The sequence below is a fragment of the Morone saxatilis genome, unplaced genomic scaffold, assembly GCF_004916995.1.
Source record: "Morone saxatilis isolate NCDOM2014 unplaced genomic scaffold, NCSU_SB_2.0 Contig5, whole genome shotgun sequence".
In the NCBI taxonomy this organism is placed as follows: Eukaryota; Metazoa; Chordata; class Actinopteri; family Moronidae; genus Morone; species Morone saxatilis.
This window is the reverse complement of record NW_023340095.1, coordinates 8,052,389-8,071,830: the sequence shown is the minus strand read 5'-3', so window position 1 is coordinate 8,071,830 and position 19,442 is coordinate 8,052,389. Positions and strand designations below refer to the sequence as shown.

Genomic DNA, 19,442 nt, shown 5'->3' with positions numbered 1-19,442 from the left:
ATTCCCTGCACAAGCACCAACCAGCATTACAAACATTTCCAGTGTGCTCACCATCAAATAAAGTGTTTTAAACTGTTAACTTTCTTATTTACAACCTGCCTTTTGACTGCTGTTACTTAGATAAGGTTGTCATCGTGTTCACAGATCTCAGCAACGCTTGGCTGAGTACAACATTATCATAACAGATAGAAATAATGGCCAAAATAAAGATAAGACAGATACAATTTAATGGATAAGAATTGAGAAAATTTGAAAATCCACCTTCCATCCTAAAGTCCTATTAATGAATATGTTAGGGCTTAAAAATACTTCCAGCCTTGTCAGCAACAAAATCAAGATAAAGACATGATGTCTCAAAAATTGAGAAGGACGGCATTAAGAACTACTATAGGCAGGTTTTTCCTTTAATTTGTCACCCGCTAGGGTGAATGAATGATTTCATTGTTATTTTACTTTTACCATCATTTGGAAAGTGTCCACTCATCACCACAGTCAAGCCATACACATATTAAACAGTACTGCATCCTTTTATATTGAATTGTTCTATCTCCTGTGGCTTTCAAGCTGTGATAATAGGTTTTAGGCTCCACATGACAGATAAAAAACCTAATGTGGATTTTCAATGTTTGAATGGGCTTGATGAAAACAGAATGACTGGACTGTACTGAATCTTCTTCGTATCCCTATTGTTTAACCATGAAACCAAAATTTGGAATATAACAAAGCCTCTAAACTGCAGGTTCATCAGCTCAAAATGTCCAGATTACTTTAAGTATTTTGCATATGACAGTATTTTGCATATGTAGGTCAACCAGTAAAAAAAACAAAGACTCAAAAGAAACAAAAGGTTAGAACTTATCAAGTCAATGTGACTGATGTTGTGGACCTAAAACCTGCATTAATTGAATGTTTTTTTACGCTGCTAAATGCTGTACTATGTTCACCATCTAAGTTTGTCTGTCACTTGTTCAGTTCTTAGCAGGTACAGTGTTTGTCTGAGCTTTTTTGCTGAAAACAGCTGCCAGCTACATCTGGAGTACAGTAGTCAGTCCTTTGTACTCATTTCCATTTTACTTTGATGTGAACTTTTCAGAACTAGCAATTTCACAAATAATGATGTAGCGTACACTGACTTTAAAAACACTAATGTATGTTTGGAACCCGCTGAGACATATGAGAAAATACAATGTTTATGCAAGGCTTTAAAAATAAGAGCAGGCAATTTCCAGAGGAATTACGTGCACTCTATGAAGCTGTAAGAGCAGCATTTGAAATTCCAGCCTTCCCCTGGTCTTACTCATACTTAAATACTTCTAAAACTTAATTTGTTTCAATTCAAATGAAATTTGTTGTCATGGAGAAGAGATGAAGATCGGCGTTTGTCATGCGTGATCTTACATTGACTTCCTTCTGTATTCGAGAACAAGGATAGATGTTGCAGCCCCATTGTTTCTGCACAAAACTGAGCCACTCAGACATGCATTACCAGTCCAGAAGCCCTGCTGTGTGAGGAAAAGGTTCTCCTGCTCAGAGTAAAAACATCAATAGATCCAAAAATCCAGGCTCTTTGAAGCAGCAGTTGTTCTCTTGAGACTAAATGTACAAGAAGCAAGCTTATTACTGGAAGGTCACAGATTCAGCTCCAAGGAAAAATTGGTGAACAGAACAGAAGCAAGTACTGTTGAACTCTCCCTGTGTGTTTTCAAAGTGCTCCTGTGGATTTCCTTTGGATAGTGGATAATTTGTTATGCAGTGAGTGTTGTATTTGACAAAAATGTGAGCAAACTCCAGTGTATGTATAAATAATTCATTACTTAGTTGCCAACTGTAGATTATGTAGAAAGGTTATAGGCTCCTAAATGTGAATATGTGAACCTTTGTGATTGTTCATACTGAGTATAAATGTAAAATTCAATTAATCTCAATTTAAGAAAAGAAACAATACAATATGACTGATGACAATGAAAATAAACACTTTATCGACCAAAAGCTTAGATAAGAAATTAATGGAGATAAGTGTGAAGATGATATGCTTTAATTTCTTTTGATTTCTGTTTTTTTTTTTTTTTGCATTTAGCACCTTATTGGCTCATGGTAATAGCTTTGGAAATCTTAGTTTTAGACTTCATGCTCTCCCTCTTCTCTCTGTTGACTCTACCCAAACAACCACAGGAGCGGTCCTGATGCTGAAGGGCTCAGTGTTGCGTTTTGGCTTCTTGGACCTCATGGGAGCGCTCATTCAGAGCCCCTACGAGGTTTGGCGGGACCTCAACGCCCCGGAGAACCCTGACCGACCACGGAAGCGCAAGCTGGTCAACTTTTCACCCTCATCCTCTCAGGACACCTGCGGAGAGGGACATCTGGCTGTGGTGTGCTCCGAGAGGCAGGCCAAAGTATTCTTGATGCCCTCACAGTCTTGCCTCTTTGTCCACAACATCACTGAGTCATCCTTTGTACTGCGAGCCGACGTGGTATCTGTGTGCAACAGTGTGTGCCTGGCCTGCTTCTGTGCTAACGGACACATCATGACGATCAGGTATAACCTTAGGCACACATGTTTTCAAAACATGTGACAAACTGCAAGTGTTTTACATGTTTCTCTCTTTAAAAGATTTGTGGCCAGTCTGTGAACATAATTAAATTAAAACTCTGATGTTTTTATTACCAGAAATTACATTGATAATTCAGTATTTTAATTTTTCTGCTGCTTATATTTTGGGTTTAGACCAGGGCTGCACAATTAATCGTATAATAATTTATATCAAAACTGTGGCCTTGACAATTAATTCGACTTAGTCGAGTGCTCTGCGTTCAGAGTGCCTGCACTGATGCATTAAATAAAGTGCTTCATATTCACAGGTAAACTGGGAATAGTGTGATTAAGTTATTGGTCTTTAAGTTCAACACACTGTGACTAACTAGTGTCTGTTTCTCAAATACACCTCTAGCTACAGGCAAGAATGTTTTCAATGCAGATAAATTCAGCATGTAATTTAACTGCATTATCTATGTAGGAATTACTCCTTTCTCCTTGGGTGTTTGATGCTAATTACGTTGTCCTGTTTTATTTATATCTCTTACTTCTAACTGTACAATTTGTTTTAAGGTGATTTGTATATTTGAAGTTTTACTTATTTAAGAATATAAGATTGAAGGCAATTTTCACATATTTTGACAATTTATTTATGTCCACATAGAACAGAACAGTACAAAGATTCACAAGATCATGGACCAGTGGCATAGATTTTCACAATACAGAACATACAGCAGTTCTCAGGGGTATAAAGTAGCAGCATCTATATAGGCATATAGGACATGACGGCTCACACACACACACACACACACACACAAGAAAATGGACAAAAAATTGTTATAAATCCTGAGATTATATTTGATAAACATGATTATTATTTTTCCTTTAAATGTATTGGCAAAATTTGACTCTAATGTGTGGTGTTTACTTTGCAGGGTATAGTTTTTATTATACAGATGTTTCTGGTGTGACATAACTAGTCTTTTACTCTTCTTGCTCTGCTCACAGTTTGCCCAGTCTAAGACCGATGATGGACATCAATTACCTGCCTCTGACAGACATGCGCATTGCCAGAACCTTTTGCTTCACCAACGGGGGGCAGGCACTATATCTCGGCTCCCCGACAGAGATCCAGAGAATTACTTACAGCCAGGAGATGTGTGATAACCTGCAGGTCAGCACTGCAGTTTTTGTGTGTGTGTGTGCTATCTAGCCCTCTAATCTGTATTTCTATCAATCTGTCAATCTTATCTATATCTTTGCTATATATATATTACAGTCTGGCTATCTGTCTCTGTCCGTGACACACAAGGTTTCTATGCACGTATGATGTACACATTAAGACCGTTCTGATTTTGCTTTACTGACCATTTGCATCAGCTCACATTTTGGTTTTGAGCTCAGAAAAAGTATTGGTGCAGTAAATAAGCAGGTGCCATTATTCCCACCCTCTGTGAAACCCAGAGCTAACAGAGGCAAGTTTGCAAGAGGCAAAGTGAAATGTCACACTTGTCATATGTGGTTTGAACTCCACTAGTTTGATTGTGTGGATATAGTTTTACAGTGTGTGTGTGTGTGTGTGTGTGTGTGTGTGTGTGTACGTGGGCATATTCATATTGGTACATGTGTTTAAAAGCCACTGCTGCACTCTCACTAATGATAGCAGTTGTCAGTGGAGGCTGTAACATATGCTGCCATAGTGCCACCTACAGGCAATAGTTACTCAGATTATGGTCTGGGTCTTCTCATTGAGGAAAAGCTGTCAGTGTGTGTCAACCTGCAATAAGGCTAACACTATAATGCAATTATATGTATGGACACTATAGCAGTTTTCACAAAGGTAATAAAGGGAAGAGAAAGTAAGGAAAATGTGGCCCCTTAACTCAGTGATGACCAATGTTTGCAACAAATCGTATCTGCAATACATCTCTGGTGCAGAATAGGAAATAATTCTTCTGGAAAAGCTGTATTGATTATTGATAACAATGTTTTTCAATTTCATTGATTTCAGGAGATGCTGGGGGAGCTTTTTACACCAATAGAAACACCAGAAGCCCAGAACAGAGGCTTTCTAAAGGGCTTCTTTGGAGGAAACGCCAATACTTTCGACAGAGAGGAGCTCTGTGTGTTTTTTCATATTTTCTTTCTTTATATAGAGGGGTTCATTTTAGTGTGTACTAATTTACCTAAAATGTGACCTTCTAATTATTTAATTACTTTCTAGAAAGCACTGTACAACAAGCTAAAGGGCTAAAACTTACCCAGAATGGGTTTCATTCTCTGCCTCCTGTCATTTTCTCATTCCTTTCTACTTGATGTTGTCAACAGTTGGTGAGGCATCAGCTGGGAAGGCTTCTCGGAGTCTGGCCCAGCACATCCCCGGGCAGGCGGGGATGGAGGGCATGAAAGTGGCTGCTAGCGGAGTAGTGGGTGATCTGGCAAGGGCCCGCATTGCTCTGGATGAGAGAGGCCAAAGGCTGGGGGAGCTGGAGGATCGAACTGCCCTGATGATGACCAGTGCAGAAACCTTCTCCAAGCACGCTCATGAGGTAAAAACAAGATTATTATTATCAAACAAATGTTTGATTTACAAAAGATTATTGAAAAAAATATGAGTAAAAAGTATGTTCATGAATACAGCTGTATTAAAATAAAAAATGAACTATGATAAACTGCTTTGGAAATACAACAGAATTTATGTAAAAAATTGTTTTTTTAAATAAGAATTTGTATAAATCTACTACAAGACATTTTAACTAGTTATGAAATAGTCCAAATTTCAAACGTATACCTCTGTATGACCTACATAAGCAAATTACTATTTCTTTATTTCTTAATGCCTCCCACCGGGTCAGATTCATTTGGATTTCCCTTGAAATAAATCAAACAAGGTGGTGAAAACATTACGGCTTTTGCCCACAGGGGAATCAACACAAAAATGAAAGTTCTGTGTTGCTGCTTTAAATTACATTATAACTATATAAATATAAATGAAATGCTCCAGTAATGCCATAAAAAGAAAACAACAAGCTCCATTGTTCTCATTACATTCCCTTGACATTTCAATAACAACATACAGTAATGTTAGTTAGCTGACGGTGGCATCAAATCCTTACCATGATGTAATTTATTGACTCTAACACACTGATGTTTTAAAATGCTACCTACAGCAGCTTCAAAGCAAGCTTCTAAAAGAAATCTGCTCCATACAGGAAATTAAGCATTGACAACTTATTTCTCACCATCGACAGTATGTGACATTTTCTTCTTACAGCTGATGCTGAAGTGCAAGGACAAGAAGTGGTACCAGTTCTAATAGCAGGACAGAGGGATGAGGCTGCCCTTGGACTGCTGGGAACTTTATGCCGGGATGGGGACTTTCACTCTACAAATGAGAGCAATTAAAAGAGGGACTCAAGAGTGACATTGTCTTTACGGCTTCTGGACTGGCTATTGTACGGCACTGTCACATTGTTGAAGGACGAGGACAGGCTAGTCCCTTGTCTAGACATAGACAAGTGACGTAGTGATGAGGAGAGAAAGAGAATGGTGGCATTTGAAGGACTGAAGATGGAACTGGAAATATCCTACAAGTCTGTGTGTGTGCGCGCGTGTGCACACGTGCATTCGTGTTTGTGTGTGTGCGTGTGTGTGTGTGGTTGGGTTTTCTGGACCTCACTGTGTAGATACTCAAACGTTAAGAAACCAACAAGAAATGCATGAAACAAAAATGGATGACTAATAAAAATATCCAACTGCCATATTAAAAAGCAGCATGCTACTTTAACAGGAGATACAAAAATAAAAAGTTTTATTCAATGATGTAAGCCAACAACAGAGACTATGAAATACTTTATATTTTTTGAAATATTGACAAAAACTATATATAAAAAGGGAAATGTATACCTGCATTGCTATTAAGCCAAAACTTGTGTTCCTTTCCCTTTTTTTTTATTTTAATTTTTGGTTCATTTACATTTTTTTCTTAGTCTCAGCTAATATTACTTGCCACTATATAAGTACACATAGTTAGCTTTCTCTACAAACACTTAGTATAATGCTAAAACTATATTCTATATTCTTACCAATTACTCTGGGCTGCACAGTGAAAACACAAATCAGCAGTATTTACACTTACCTTTGCACAGTCTAATCACACTGATTTAATTTCACTTTTTGGCTGCTGCTACTTACAAAAGCATTAAATGATGATGAGGAATATCTCACTCCCCAACTACAGTTTTATGAAAACAAGAGGGCAGATTGGTGTGCAGCAAAGGCTGAAAGAGTTAAAAGTGAATTCTGGACACAGTGTGTTTATATCTTTAGTATAGACCTATATACTATTCACGTGCCATAAAAAACAAGGTGAGTGAATTCACTCACTGTAAACCAACTAACAAAGAGCTAATGTGTGGTAGTCATCATTTGTTTCCTGTTGGATCAGAACTGATGAGACGTAGTACTTGGAGTTGGCCACAGAGGGCATTTATCAAAGTGAAATAAGTAATTTTTTCTTTATAATATATATATATATATATATATATATATATGAGGATGAGGGTGTTTTTTTTTTTTTTTTTGGTTGTTGCTGGTTCACCATTTGAGTCTTTAGCTGCCTTTGTCAGATGTACGAGTTTAGTGAGCCATTAGATTGTGTGTGTGTGTGTATGTGTGTGTATGTGAGAGAGAGAGAGAGAGAGAGAGAGTTCCACATATGTTAAATAACTAAATTATTTCTCTTCCAAAGCAATCAAAAATGAATGACACCCTCTCATCTCTCATCTCTCTCCACCTCAGTCTTATGAAAGTTATTTATGCGTTTCCACCTGAGCGGCCCTCTTTTCCTGATCACAAACAATACGTTAATGATTGTCACTGTCTTTGTAAAGTACAAAGAGGAGAGTTGGAATCACACCCATTTAATCGCTATCAACAAAAGGTTCAGGACAAGTAACAGTATTTTTTTCAGTGATGTTCAGATGTGAGTCAGTGAAGAAACTATGTACATGTGTAAAACATTTGCAACAATTTCAACTGAAGGCAAATATGTTATTTTTTCGTTCAATATTGTTCTTGATGATTATGATATCCTCTTGTCGCAGTCCTATATTTGATGGTGACAGCCTCTCAACTGAAGGCTATTGTATGTTAAAAACAACAAATGTTTCATGATACATGGTTGTGTATCATATTGTGATTGTGTTGTACATGTCAATGGGTAGCCACATGACACGGGCAAACAGAATTAACTGAGGAGGATATTTTGTACTAGTGTATTTGTCTGTATTGAATTGATCTGAAAAACCAAACAGAGGATTATTGATATCCATCTCGCACACATCGGGCCTTTATGCACATGAGCATTAACACGTATGACGCATTGCGCCTTGATCATGTTGACGTCACTCCCACATTAAATATGCATAGCAACACATACAGTAAAAACCTAAAAAATAACAGAAAGGTGAATCTATCTGCATTGCTAGTCATTCTGCCTGCTTCTTGTCAGGCTGCTGTGGCATTCCTTATGCCTAAATGGCCTTCAGACCCATTTGTTTTCACCAAACTGAAGTCAACTGAAATCCTAAAGCAGTGCCACGTGGATTTCAGGAATTACACATGGTTTGATTCAATGAGGTGTCTTAAACATTCAAAAAATACATTTCTCTCCTAATCTCTGTACCGTCAATGAGATTTGTGTACAGTGCAGTTCATTCAATGGCAGAGAAAACACACAAAAAAACATAAACAAAATAAAATAATAATAATAAAAAAAAATAATCTGACTTCTACTGACAGGGTGTTTTGTTAGTATGTTTTTGGTTTGTATGTTTTTGGTTTTTATATTACTGTACAGTTCAATCTTGGGAGAAAGGTAAAACAAAAAACGATAAAAGATTAAGACATTCTTGGGATATTTTTCTCTGTATATGTTGTACCTGTTACTGCTGGTACTGTATCTGGTATTCTGGCTCTGTCTAAATCACTGGAACTGTGTAGTTCTTCACACTGTAGTATCCTGAAAAAAAAACATTTCTCTGGTTTTCTCAATGATGGCAGCAAAGTTTGTCTTATTTAAATGGATTCTACCACTTTTTGTTCTTATTGATATTATACTAGTGTAATAGAAATTACTTGACAAAAAAGAACTGAAAATATGTTGATGCAAAAGCAAACTGAAATAAACATTGATTGATGTACACAGTTGAGAGCTCTGTTTCACTGACCCTTCACTAGAATCAGCTGCGGTTGTTTTGCTTGTATAAAGTACAATCTGGTGAATTTACAGAGGATCATCTGGGCATCTCTACATCAGCTGCTTTCAACTAGTAACAGAAAGGAAGTGGAGCTTAATCATGTTAAGCAGGCTTGAACATGGAGCATGGATTTATGTAAATGCCACTTTATACCACGACTCCACTAATTCTGAGGGAAATTGTACTTTATATTGAACTACAACTAACTATTACTTAACTAATAATTAAGATTTTAAACTAATAAAATATAATCTATTGTTACAATAAAATCACACAACAGCATAAAAAGCTTCACATTCAACTACAACACTCAAATACTATAGTACTATAGCCTTTTTCTGTGTTGAGTAATAACCTTTTTAGTTCATTTTCTACAGTGTGGTGTTACTACATTTACTAAAGGACATATGCATACTTCTTCTCCTACTCAAAACATTGGAAGACAGCGAGAAAGTGCATTCATTTATTAGCAAATCACCCTATAACTGTCCAAGCTTCCAAAAATTTACTTAAACCCCCCCCCCCAAAAAAAAAACAAAAAAAAAAACAGCTACTGAATAAACCTATAAAAATAAGCCACATTCACGGTCCCATCCCATTCATCAGCATCATGTCCAGCATGTATCCCCAAGGCTGGAACTTCCGCATTTATGTGCAATCAAATTTCAGATCAGATCAGGAGTCGATTTCTCTTTCAGCCAATCAGACTCAGCTTCGGTGGAGCGGCGACCAATCAGATCAGCACATCGTGCGAGCTCGCCCCGCCCCCTGTTCATTCAGCAGTTAGTTTACTCAGCTGTACAAGGGTTGTTTTTTTATTTTTATAGAAGTAACGTTAGTTAACAGGAACCTTCGTGTCACTAAAAGCATATGTAAACCATTAAATTATACGCGTATGTCGGCTACATATTACCGGCTAGCAATGCCACCGCTGAATAGTGTTATTTAGTATGGAAACGTAACGAAGTAACGTTTTACCCAACCTTAGAGACTTCTATCTTGATGGGAGTTTTTTTTTTTTTTATAAATATTTCTAGAACAATAATGGCGAATTTGTGTTAAGTTAATCATTGTAGGGAGAAAAGTAACGTTAAGGGACAAGGCCGACGCTGGACAGTTATGTCTCTTCGACTATCTTCGTGGCTGCTGCTCTTCTGCCTGTTCAGACACGAACTCCTCCCGGGAGCTCAGGCAGGCTCGGTACCCAGTGCCGCAAAAACTTTAGTATGGGGACCTGGACTGGAGGCAAACATTGTGCTTCCAGCTCGGTTCTTCTACATACAGGCGGTGGACAGCTCGGGGAGAAAGTGAGTAGTAGCAAAGGCCTGCTAATAGCTTTTGTTGCAGCAATGGTATTTTTTTTTTTCCAGTAGCAACATGTAAATGTTTTATTGGCATGCAATGCTGCCTTAAAGTGCTCCACGTAAAATCCAAACTTTTGTAAGGTGGTATAGGTCAGTATATTTTCACATGAATTAAAATATGTTCTGTATTATATGTGTATAAGTGGAGACATGAGCTGTGTGTGTCTACTCATTTGATAAAAACTACAATGTGTGAAAACATTTTATCTTTATCATTGCTGAACAACTCTCCAGCAAAGATGTAGCCTCCATTAGGATTTGTTTTGTCTACACTTTTTCAGTGTTTTTTAAAGAAAATATAGATATAGAGTGTAAGATTCTGTTAAACTTTAATGCTCATGTTTTCCCATCAAGATACGAATGCAAAATGACACATGAAAAACCTAACCTCCTTTCCAATTTTGTTGACGTGGGACATTGTAACTGTATTTCTGTCTGCAACTGAGGACTGCACGACAACAAAGAACAGACAATGTAGTAAATCTTTTCAACCACGTTGATATTTGAGACTAGTCAATAGTGAGAAAGCAGACATGAAAGTGTTAGACAGCCTCCGGTGACCCCTTTCATCAAAAAGCTCCCATGGGCCCAATGAAGGCATCCCACTTTATGTGTAGTTATTCAGTGGGTGTCACTTAAACACGTACTTTGGGTCTCAAGATAGAGATCAGTTTCTCACTTCCATTCATGCGTATAACAAAAAACGACATCATTGTTGTCTGCTGGTTAGGGAAGCAGCAGTATACCTTTTCACATCATACAATGACGCTTATCATAACATGTACATTTGATCCAGGTATTGAGTTGTGCTGTATTAGTGTTATTAAAAATCTATTGAATTCTACTGTATTGGTATTTCTAAAAAAAAAATCTAGACCTAGGTGGAACCTTTTGTAAAAAATGAGTGTTTGATCAACAAAAACAAAACTTTTCATTATTTTATTATTTATTTTATTTTAACGTTAATTTTAGCTGATAATAACAGCAAAAGTAATAATAATGATGACTGTGTAATACTGTGAAACTGACTGTGGTTTTGTGGGCCAGCATGCTAGCATTTTTCCGGCTTTGTTCTCTCTTGACAGGAGCGCGTTCTCCATATTCTCTCCCTCACAGTTTAACAGCATCGCCTGGTGAGAAGACGTTTGAAGTGAAGATTGTGTCTCCAGTGGAGGAGTTCACCAGGATTTGGATCCAGGTTCTGGATCGCCAGGATGGCTCTTTCCTGGTCCGCTACAGAATGTACGCCACCTACACCGACCTTTACATCCACATTCTGCTCAAGAACAAGCACGTTGCCAACTCACCATTCATTCTCAATGGTAGGACACCATCAAAGCTGCCTACTGTGTATGTTTAGGAGGAGATCTGGGTTTGTCCGGCTCCACTAACTGATAAATATGGCACGTTTATGGCAGGTGAAAGAGGTGGATGTTAGTTATGTGTCTGTGCTTTTCCTCTACAGGCCCAGTCTACCATGAGGGCTGTGACTGCCCCCAGTCCAGTGGGTCTGTTTGGGAGTCCCACATGCACTGTCCTCAGTCCTTCCCCCAGATAGACCGGGACCTGGCCCTCTATGCTAGCGTCGACCCAGAACGCAACGCACAGGAGATCCCGCAGCGCTTTGGACAGAGACAAAGCCTCTGCCACTACACTGTTAAAGGCAACAAGGTACCTCACACCTATGACACCAGAAAAAAAACGTAAGAAATAAGTAATAACATAAGCAATTATTATCAAGCAAACAGCCAAAAGAGAAGACTTACGTCAAAATGTAATGTCAGCCAGGAGAGCCTGGAGCTGTTTGACACACCTGTAAGAACAGGTGTTCAAGAGTTCACTCTTCTCAAAATACCACTGTGTACGTCAACTCATGTCCTAGTGACAGTGATACGTCTAAAGTCCTATTGTCCCACTGCTAGCATTACCTGGGAACGTCCAGTCATTTATCAGTTGTCGTTGATTTAGAGCCACATTGTAATTCACACCTTATTTTGGAAACAGGTTCAGTTCCACTTTCAAAATGAGTTCTTTGCAAAACTTTTGTTCTCTTCAGGTCTACGTAAAAACTTTTGGAGAGCATGTGGGTTTCAGAATCTTTATGGATTCCATCCTCCTGTCACTTACCAGAAAGGTAAGCAGTGTTTCCTCTATTATGGGATATTATTTCCTTCATAATATTGCTTTTTAAAAGCATAGACCTTCGCCTTTAATCGTTAAAGAAGAGCATACTCCAATTCCCTCTGTCCGGCGTTGTGTTGTACGTCCAGGTGCAGCTCCCTGATATGGAGTTTTTTGTTAACCTGGGTGACTGGCCGTTGGAGAAGAGGAAACCCACGGAGAAGATTCATCCTATCTTTTCATGGTGTGGCTCTAACAATACCAGAGATATTGTCATGCCCACCTATGACCTGACTGAGTCTGTCCTTGAGACCATGGGAAGGTATGTCTGTTCATCTTAACAAGTTATTATTAAGTCTGTGTAAGTGTCTACAGAGTGTGCAAGTCTACCAAAGCACCAATTACACCAGGGCACGCTTAAAGGAACTACTTCAGGAATACTGAAAATGTTATCCTTTAAGTACTCTTCACTGCCTGTAGGCAATTTTTAAGCGTGCTTCTCAGTGGAGGACGGGACACGTTGCAGTCCTGCAGTAGAAAGATTTTATATCATTGTCATAGAGATGATTTACAGGAGGCTCTTCTTCCCCAAGGGGATGACAGTAATAAGTAAGCTTGTGTATACAGACTGCCCGATGACACTGTCACAGTCCACACTGAATAATGTAACCTAAATAAAGTCAGGACGCTCATTATTTCCTCAGTGTTGCTTCATGGATTTTTATGCAGTGCAAGGTAGCCAAATTGGTGTGTGACAACAAAAAAGTTTTGCCAGCAAATATTTCCTTTTACATTTAGATTGAGCCAGCAAAACATTGTATAAATATCACGTATACATTTACTTTTTGCCCTGCAGAAATTCTCACCTTGTAATGAGTGATACTGGCTCACCAGGTGTATCCAGTGTCATCTGTAGCTGCTGATCACTGCATGGCAACACTATATTTTGTTTACTTCAATAATTAACTGGTAAAGCAGTTTTTCAAAGTATGTGTACCAGGCTACCAATTATCTGTAGGCACTGGGGCAGCGCTGACAGTAAGTCAATCCTTGCTGTGAGTATTATGCACGACTGAGGCTCTAATTACTGTCATAATGTGGTGAATCTGCACGTCATTATCCATGAGTCCACACTGTTGACAGATGCTGAGATTAACAACACACTGTGCATCCAATTAACAGAGTAAGTCTGGACATGATGTCAGTGCAAGCCAACACAGGGCCACCATGGCCAGAGAAGAACACCACAGCCTTCTGGAGGGGCCGCGACAGTCGCCAGGAACGTCTGGAGCTGGTCAAGCTCTCAAGGGCTCACCCCAACATGATAGATGCTGCCTTCACCAACTTCTTCTTCTTCAAACACGATGAGAGCCTTTATGGGCCGCTGGTCAAACATGTTTCTTTCTTTGACTTTTTCAAGGTGAGAGAGGCTGATCTTTTGATCATATCTGTGAAACAAATAATAACGTGTAATATACAGGTGATGCTAGTACTGCCAGAACCATTATGGATTAACACTTAACACTTAACTCTGCAGCAGTTTGCAGCTTTCAGTTATTTTTCTTACAACCATAGGAAGGCATAAAAAGCTGAGTGTCTCCAAATTGCATAGCACAAAAGAGCAGAGAGCATAAGTAAACTCATGTCTGGTGAGGAAAGTACAGATCCAGATATTCTTCTCAGGAGATGATGGACCAAATAATGCTTTAGAGCCAGTGAATACTGGACCTATGTACATCATCTCTGTGCTCTACAGGTGTATTTACAATTGTTTGCTAAGACATTACCACATAACTTAATCAGCCATAGCATGCCAAGACTTAACTCTATATGCAATTCAGTATGATATTACTCTTCTCTCTTCATTCTAACTGGCACTACTAAGCAGTTTTTTCAGAACTTAATTTTGAACAAAGTCATTTTTTCTATTCCATGTCCTTCACCAGTACAAGTACCAAATAAACATTGACGGCACCGTGGCAGCGTATCGGCTGCCTTACCTGTTGGCAGGAGACAGCGTGGTCTTAAAACAGGATTCTAGCTACTACGAACATTTCTACAACGAGCTTCGGCCATGGGAACACTACATCCCAATCAGGGCGGACCTCGGAGACCTGCTGGAAAAGATCCAGTGGGCTCGTGACCACGATGAAGAGGTGATGGTGATAAGGACTGTGGGCATTTGGCATTAAAACGTGCTGTAATTCATTCTATTGATTGTTTTGTCCTTATTTGTTGTTCTCTTTAAGAATTAACAGAAACAACTTTGTAACATTTTGTTGTTTTGTTTCTTTCTGTCTCTCAGGTTAAGAGAATTGCACTGGCGGGTCAGCAGTTTGCCCGCAGTCATCTTATGGGAGACAGAGTATTTTGTTACTACTACAAACTTTTCCAGGTACTGTTTCTACAGTTGCACATAATATATGACTTGATACGTTGAAAAACTCAAATACTACAAAAAGTAGCATCAGCAGTAGTATAATAACATATTGCCGTGCTCCCTCATCATCAGACCCAAACAGATTTGTTTTTAAGCGGTGGTCTAGAATGAAAGTCTAAGTAAGTAATCTGTGTTGACAAATGGCGCCTCCTCAGTTCCTCAGCAGTCGAATGTTTGACATAGTTTCACACCCTGCCACTAACTTTCTCTGTTAGTCTAAAATCTGCTGTGGGCCTGATCCTCATACAGTCATACGGGGGTCAAAGTATATTCTATTGGCTCAGTTTTGTGTTATTATGTTACTCCTGATATAATGTTTACACATCACGCAGGAATCTGATCGGATTCCATATTTGATATCAGGATGTACTTCCCTTCCCTGTCATTATTCTCTTTGTAACTTTGTTCTTCTTGTAGGAGTATGCCAAACGCCAGGTCACAGAGCCCAACATTCGTGAAGGCATGGAGCTCGTAGAGCAGCCCAGTGATGACCTGTTCCCATGTTCCTGCCACAGGACGAGGGTTAGGGACACCGTTCAGTTTCCCTCTCATCAGAGTGACTTTAAACTTTGTATTGTACTTTAATAATATTGTAAATCCGAAACTTGCATTTTTTTCAAAGATACTACACTTAAGACAACTCTACTCTACACTATACTCTCTTTACACTATAACACTATACAGGTGGTCTGGGTCAAGTGGCCAGTGGATAAAGATTAAAACTGTTAAACATGGATGTAGCACAACTTTGGTTTGCCTAACAAAGAGGTAGAACTGAAAGGCAAAATAGGAGCTATAATGAATCTGGACACATGCGGATATATGAAAAAACAACAACTAGTATGTTCACGTCACCTGTTTTCAATAGTTAGAAATACCTTACGTCTGTCAACATGAGATCCAGAGCCGCTTCACTGACCTTTTAGGCTATATTTTGGGGCTTTTCTTGTTGTATTGGTTAAAGGTCCAGTGTGTAGGATTTAGTGGCATCTAGCGTTGTAGATGCAGGCGTCTTCCTGAAAAACAAACCGCTAGCCTCTTACTGTTGCAAATATATTGGTGGGTTTAAGCTTTTCATTGGAAATAATAATAATTGCAAAAAGATTACTGATATTAATGTTTAAACTATGGTATCACTCATCCTCGAGAGAGCCCATAGCACTCTACAGAGTGTGGCTCCCTCTAGTGTATGTGTAAGTGTCACTTCACCTTAATTAATGTCAGTTGAAGATAAAAACAGCACTAACATATTAAAAGCCCTGAACACCCACACAAGTGTTTTCAATTACTGTGGCTGATTAGACGTATAGGTTGGAGGTGGGTGGAGGATTGCTTGCAATTACGGTATGTCACCAAACTCTACACACAAGTGTAAGCAGTGTAAATTGTCAGGCCCTAACCGGTGCAACAAAACTCCCAGGAGAGTGAGAGAGATGTCATACAAGGGTAGTTTGTATAGATCCACACTGATCAGAGGTTTAAACTGACAGCATACGTAAAAAACCCTGTGTGGGTGGCCAAAGTGGGAGCTTTAAATACGATTAAAGCACTAAACTGTAATCTAAAAAGTTCAATGCATGTTTCTATTTGACCTACAAACTGAATATACATGTCTGAATGAGTGAACGTTTAAACTAAACAAGTTGTACATTTTGGATTTTACAAATAATATGTTTTTGTTCCTGATGGCACACACTTCTTCCTACAACACCCCTCCTTCTGATCCTAACATGATTTTGTTTTGTTTTTTTTCAGGCAAAGGATGAACTTTGATTGACCTGTCGTCCAGTTACGGAGCAAGCCTTCATATCTGATATACTGCCAAATATTTGAGTGTGGATTAATTATATGACTATGTTATAAATATCACATTATGTTGTTTTTTAAAATAAATATTCGTCTTTTGTATGTTGAAAGAGAATATTATTATTTTATTTAACTTTTGTGTCATACACTAACACACATACACACAAACACAAACTGAAGTGTCAGACAAAGGCTGCTGTTCTGTGCCTCAGTGGTGGAATTTAACCAAAGTACTGTACTTAAGTATGATTTTGAGGTACTTGTACTTTACTTTAGTATTTTATTTTCATGTTACTTCATACTTCTACTCTATCTGACCGCTTTGGTACTTTATGAATTAATATATTTTATCACAAAACATACAAAGAGCTTATATAATAGAATGTTCTGTTATGAATTAAAACTACCCAACAGTATATACAAGTACAACTGTATATTAGTAATTTAATAATTTTTCATGCAAACACATTGCTTCTCAAGTGTGAGGATTTGTTGCTTTTCCTTCTTAATAAAGTTTGTACTATTGGTTGGACAAACCAAGCATTTATCACTTTTCAGAATCAGCAGATTAATCCATATTTAAAATAATCATTAGTTGCAGTGCAAATTGTGCCAAATACAACAATAAAAAAAATAAAAAAAATGTGTATTAATGCACAGGTAATAATAATCTAATGAAATATCAGTCACAGGAGCCTTTTACTAAAGTACATTTTCATGATTATACTAACATAATTTAACTCAAGTGATATTTTCAACATAGGTTTACATGTGGAGTATTTGTGCAGTGTGGTATTAGTACTTTTACTCAAGTAAAAGATCTGAGTACTTGCTCCTCCACTGCTATTCCCAGTCCAGTCAGTTAGTAAAGCTGTAATGACCACTCCTAAACAGTAGGTGGCAGTGACAAACAGTGACTCTCCACTGTTGGGGGAGTCAGAGAAGAAACACCTCGTTATGGACAGCTTGGAGGAGGTAAATATTTAACATTAACAACTGCAAATTGCCTGAAACAAGACACGATATGAATCAGAGTTAGAGTTTAAATGAACTATAAGAGGCGCTCTAACCAGGGAGAGTTGAAACACACTGGGTACTAAAAGACACATAACATAGTAAGAGCTAGACTTTATTAGCTTCTCTCCACAATGAATTATTGAAGTTATTAATAATAAGACCACACATTTTAATTAGCTATACCAACTGCACTGGCTGATGTAACTTAGTACTTTACTCAAGAACTGTACCTAAGTCCAGCGTTGAGGTTGTACTTTAGTTGAGTGTTTCCATTTCATGCTACTTCATGCTTACACTCCTAGTACTGAGGCAAATACTCTACCTTTCACTCCACTCCATTTATTTGACAACATATTTAATAATCAAATTATGAATTTCGATGTATTATATAAATATGCCATACTGCATAAAGGTTACTTTCACTTTTGATACTTATTTGTATGCTAATACTTCTGTACTTTTACTAAGATTTTGAATGCAGGACTGACTTGTAAACATAGTTTTCACAGTGTGGCATTTATTTACTTGTTCCACTACTGGTTAACATTTCATAAAATTAGGCTCAAACATAGAACATCTGTGGTGGTTGTGTGATATGGGATGTTAAGTGTGCCTATCTTTTATTCAATCAAAACTTGTTTGGACTTCAAAACACTCATTATGACACCGTTTTGAATCACTTTCCACAGATGTTCGTAATATGCATGATGAGAACAGCCGATGTTAAAATCTAGAGATAGTGCTCACTCGACTTCTCACCCACTTTCAGGACACGGTGAAGGTGCCATTTGGGACAAAGTATCTGGATGCTGCCTTGTGTTCCCCTGCCTCAGTAAAAGATGTTCATACAGCCGTCATTCTCACACATGGGGCGGGTGGAGACATGAACTTCAAACATCTGGTTTCCTTGGCACATGCGCTGGCTTCAGATGGCTGCCTTTGTCTCCGTTTCACATGCAAAGCTTTAAACTTGGGTTATAGAGTGAAGGCTTACCGTGCAGTGTGGGTAAGCATTTTCATTTATTCAAGACATACCAGTCACTGTTGTAGTGTTTCTGTGATACTAAAGCCTGTTCAGAATCAATACGATGCTGCACACACTTGTGTTTTCCCCCTAGGATTACTTGAAATCCCTACAGAAGTTTACCATAAAGCACATATTCATTGGAGGTAAGCAACACTAGTAGGCTTACCGTGTGTCACATGAATACTGTGGTGTGAGTGGTTGCATTACATAAAGTATATATTCTTCTTCTTCTTCTTCTTCTTCATTACAGTAACAGCCAACTAGCAATAAGTCAAGGCAGGCAATAAAATACCACTTACAACTGATGCTTAACAGGTAGAATGTTTAGTAATAACACATTTCTGTGCTTTCGGAAGTTAAATGAACAACACAACAATAGAAATATTAAACATTACTTGGTGAACACCTGAGAACTACAAGCACCTTTAATAGATATAGAATTTAAAATATCAGTATCATGTTCAGTGTTCGTAAATCTGACTATAAAAACGTTGCGGTCTTGTCAATAATGTGGGTTAAAAGACTACAACATGAGATACTCACTGAGTGTATTATCTCCACAGGCAGGTCAATGGGAAGTCGTGCAGCTGCAACTTTAGCCAGGCAGCTGAGTGATGAACCAGAGGACGCAGTGCAGGGTGTCATCTGTCTGTCTTTCCCCCTGCACCCCCCAGCACAGACACACGCCCATCGGCAGCGCAGTGAAGATCTCAGGGGGCTACCTGAACGCATGCCTGTACTGTTTGTGTCAGGCACTGAGGACAACATGTGTGACCGGGTGAGGATGGCTGACTGTGATTTCAGAAATCAGAAATCAGAAATCACATGCAGTTAAAAGAATTTTCATTTTGTATTCATATATGTGTATGTGTGT

General features: G+C 38.4%; 3 protein-coding genes across 3 annotated transcripts in view; all 3 read left to right on the top strand.

The window, feature by feature from the left end:
- stxbp5l (syntaxin binding protein 5-like) overlaps positions 1 to 7,030 on the top strand; it is a 132,812-nt gene extending 125,782 nt beyond the window's left edge. Inside the window, exons 26-30 of the mRNA XM_035676870.1 lie at positions 2,173 to 2,536; positions 3,542 to 3,707; positions 4,545 to 4,656; positions 4,862 to 5,082; positions 5,808 to 7,030. Coding sequence (XP_035532763.1) covers positions 2,173 to 2,536; positions 3,542 to 3,707; positions 4,545 to 4,656; positions 4,862 to 5,082; positions 5,808 to 5,849 — 905 coding nt within the window. The 3' untranslated portion in view covers positions 5,850 to 7,030. The remainder of the gene's footprint in view (positions 1 to 2,172; positions 2,537 to 3,541; positions 3,708 to 4,544; positions 4,657 to 4,861; positions 5,083 to 5,807) is intronic.
- A 2,524-nt stretch (positions 7,031 to 9,554) lies between these two features.
- Positions 9,555 to 16,634, top strand: poglut2 (protein O-glucosyltransferase 2). Its single transcript, XM_035675917.1, has 10 exons — positions 9,555 to 10,100; positions 11,274 to 11,479; positions 11,623 to 11,828; positions 12,214 to 12,291; positions 12,428 to 12,600; positions 13,461 to 13,698; positions 14,225 to 14,434; positions 14,584 to 14,673; positions 15,136 to 15,240; positions 16,474 to 16,634. The coding sequence occupies exons 1-10, from the start codon at positions 9,913 to 9,915 to the stop codon at positions 16,489 to 16,491; spliced, it is 1,512 nt and encodes a 503-aa protein (XP_035531810.1). The 5' UTR covers positions 9,555 to 9,912; the 3' UTR covers positions 16,492 to 16,634.
- Positions 16,635 to 17,437: 803 nt separating this feature from the next.
- On the top strand, positions 17,438 to 19,403 carry tex30 (testis expressed 30). Its single transcript, XM_035676869.1, has 4 exons — positions 17,438 to 17,499; positions 18,311 to 18,547; positions 18,660 to 18,711; positions 19,132 to 19,403. Exons 1-4 carry the CDS (start codon positions 17,482 to 17,484, stop codon positions 19,401 to 19,403), a joined length of 579 nt encoding a protein of 192 aa, XP_035532762.1. The 5' UTR covers positions 17,438 to 17,481.
- The last annotated feature ends 39 nt before the right edge of the window (positions 19,404 to 19,442 follow it).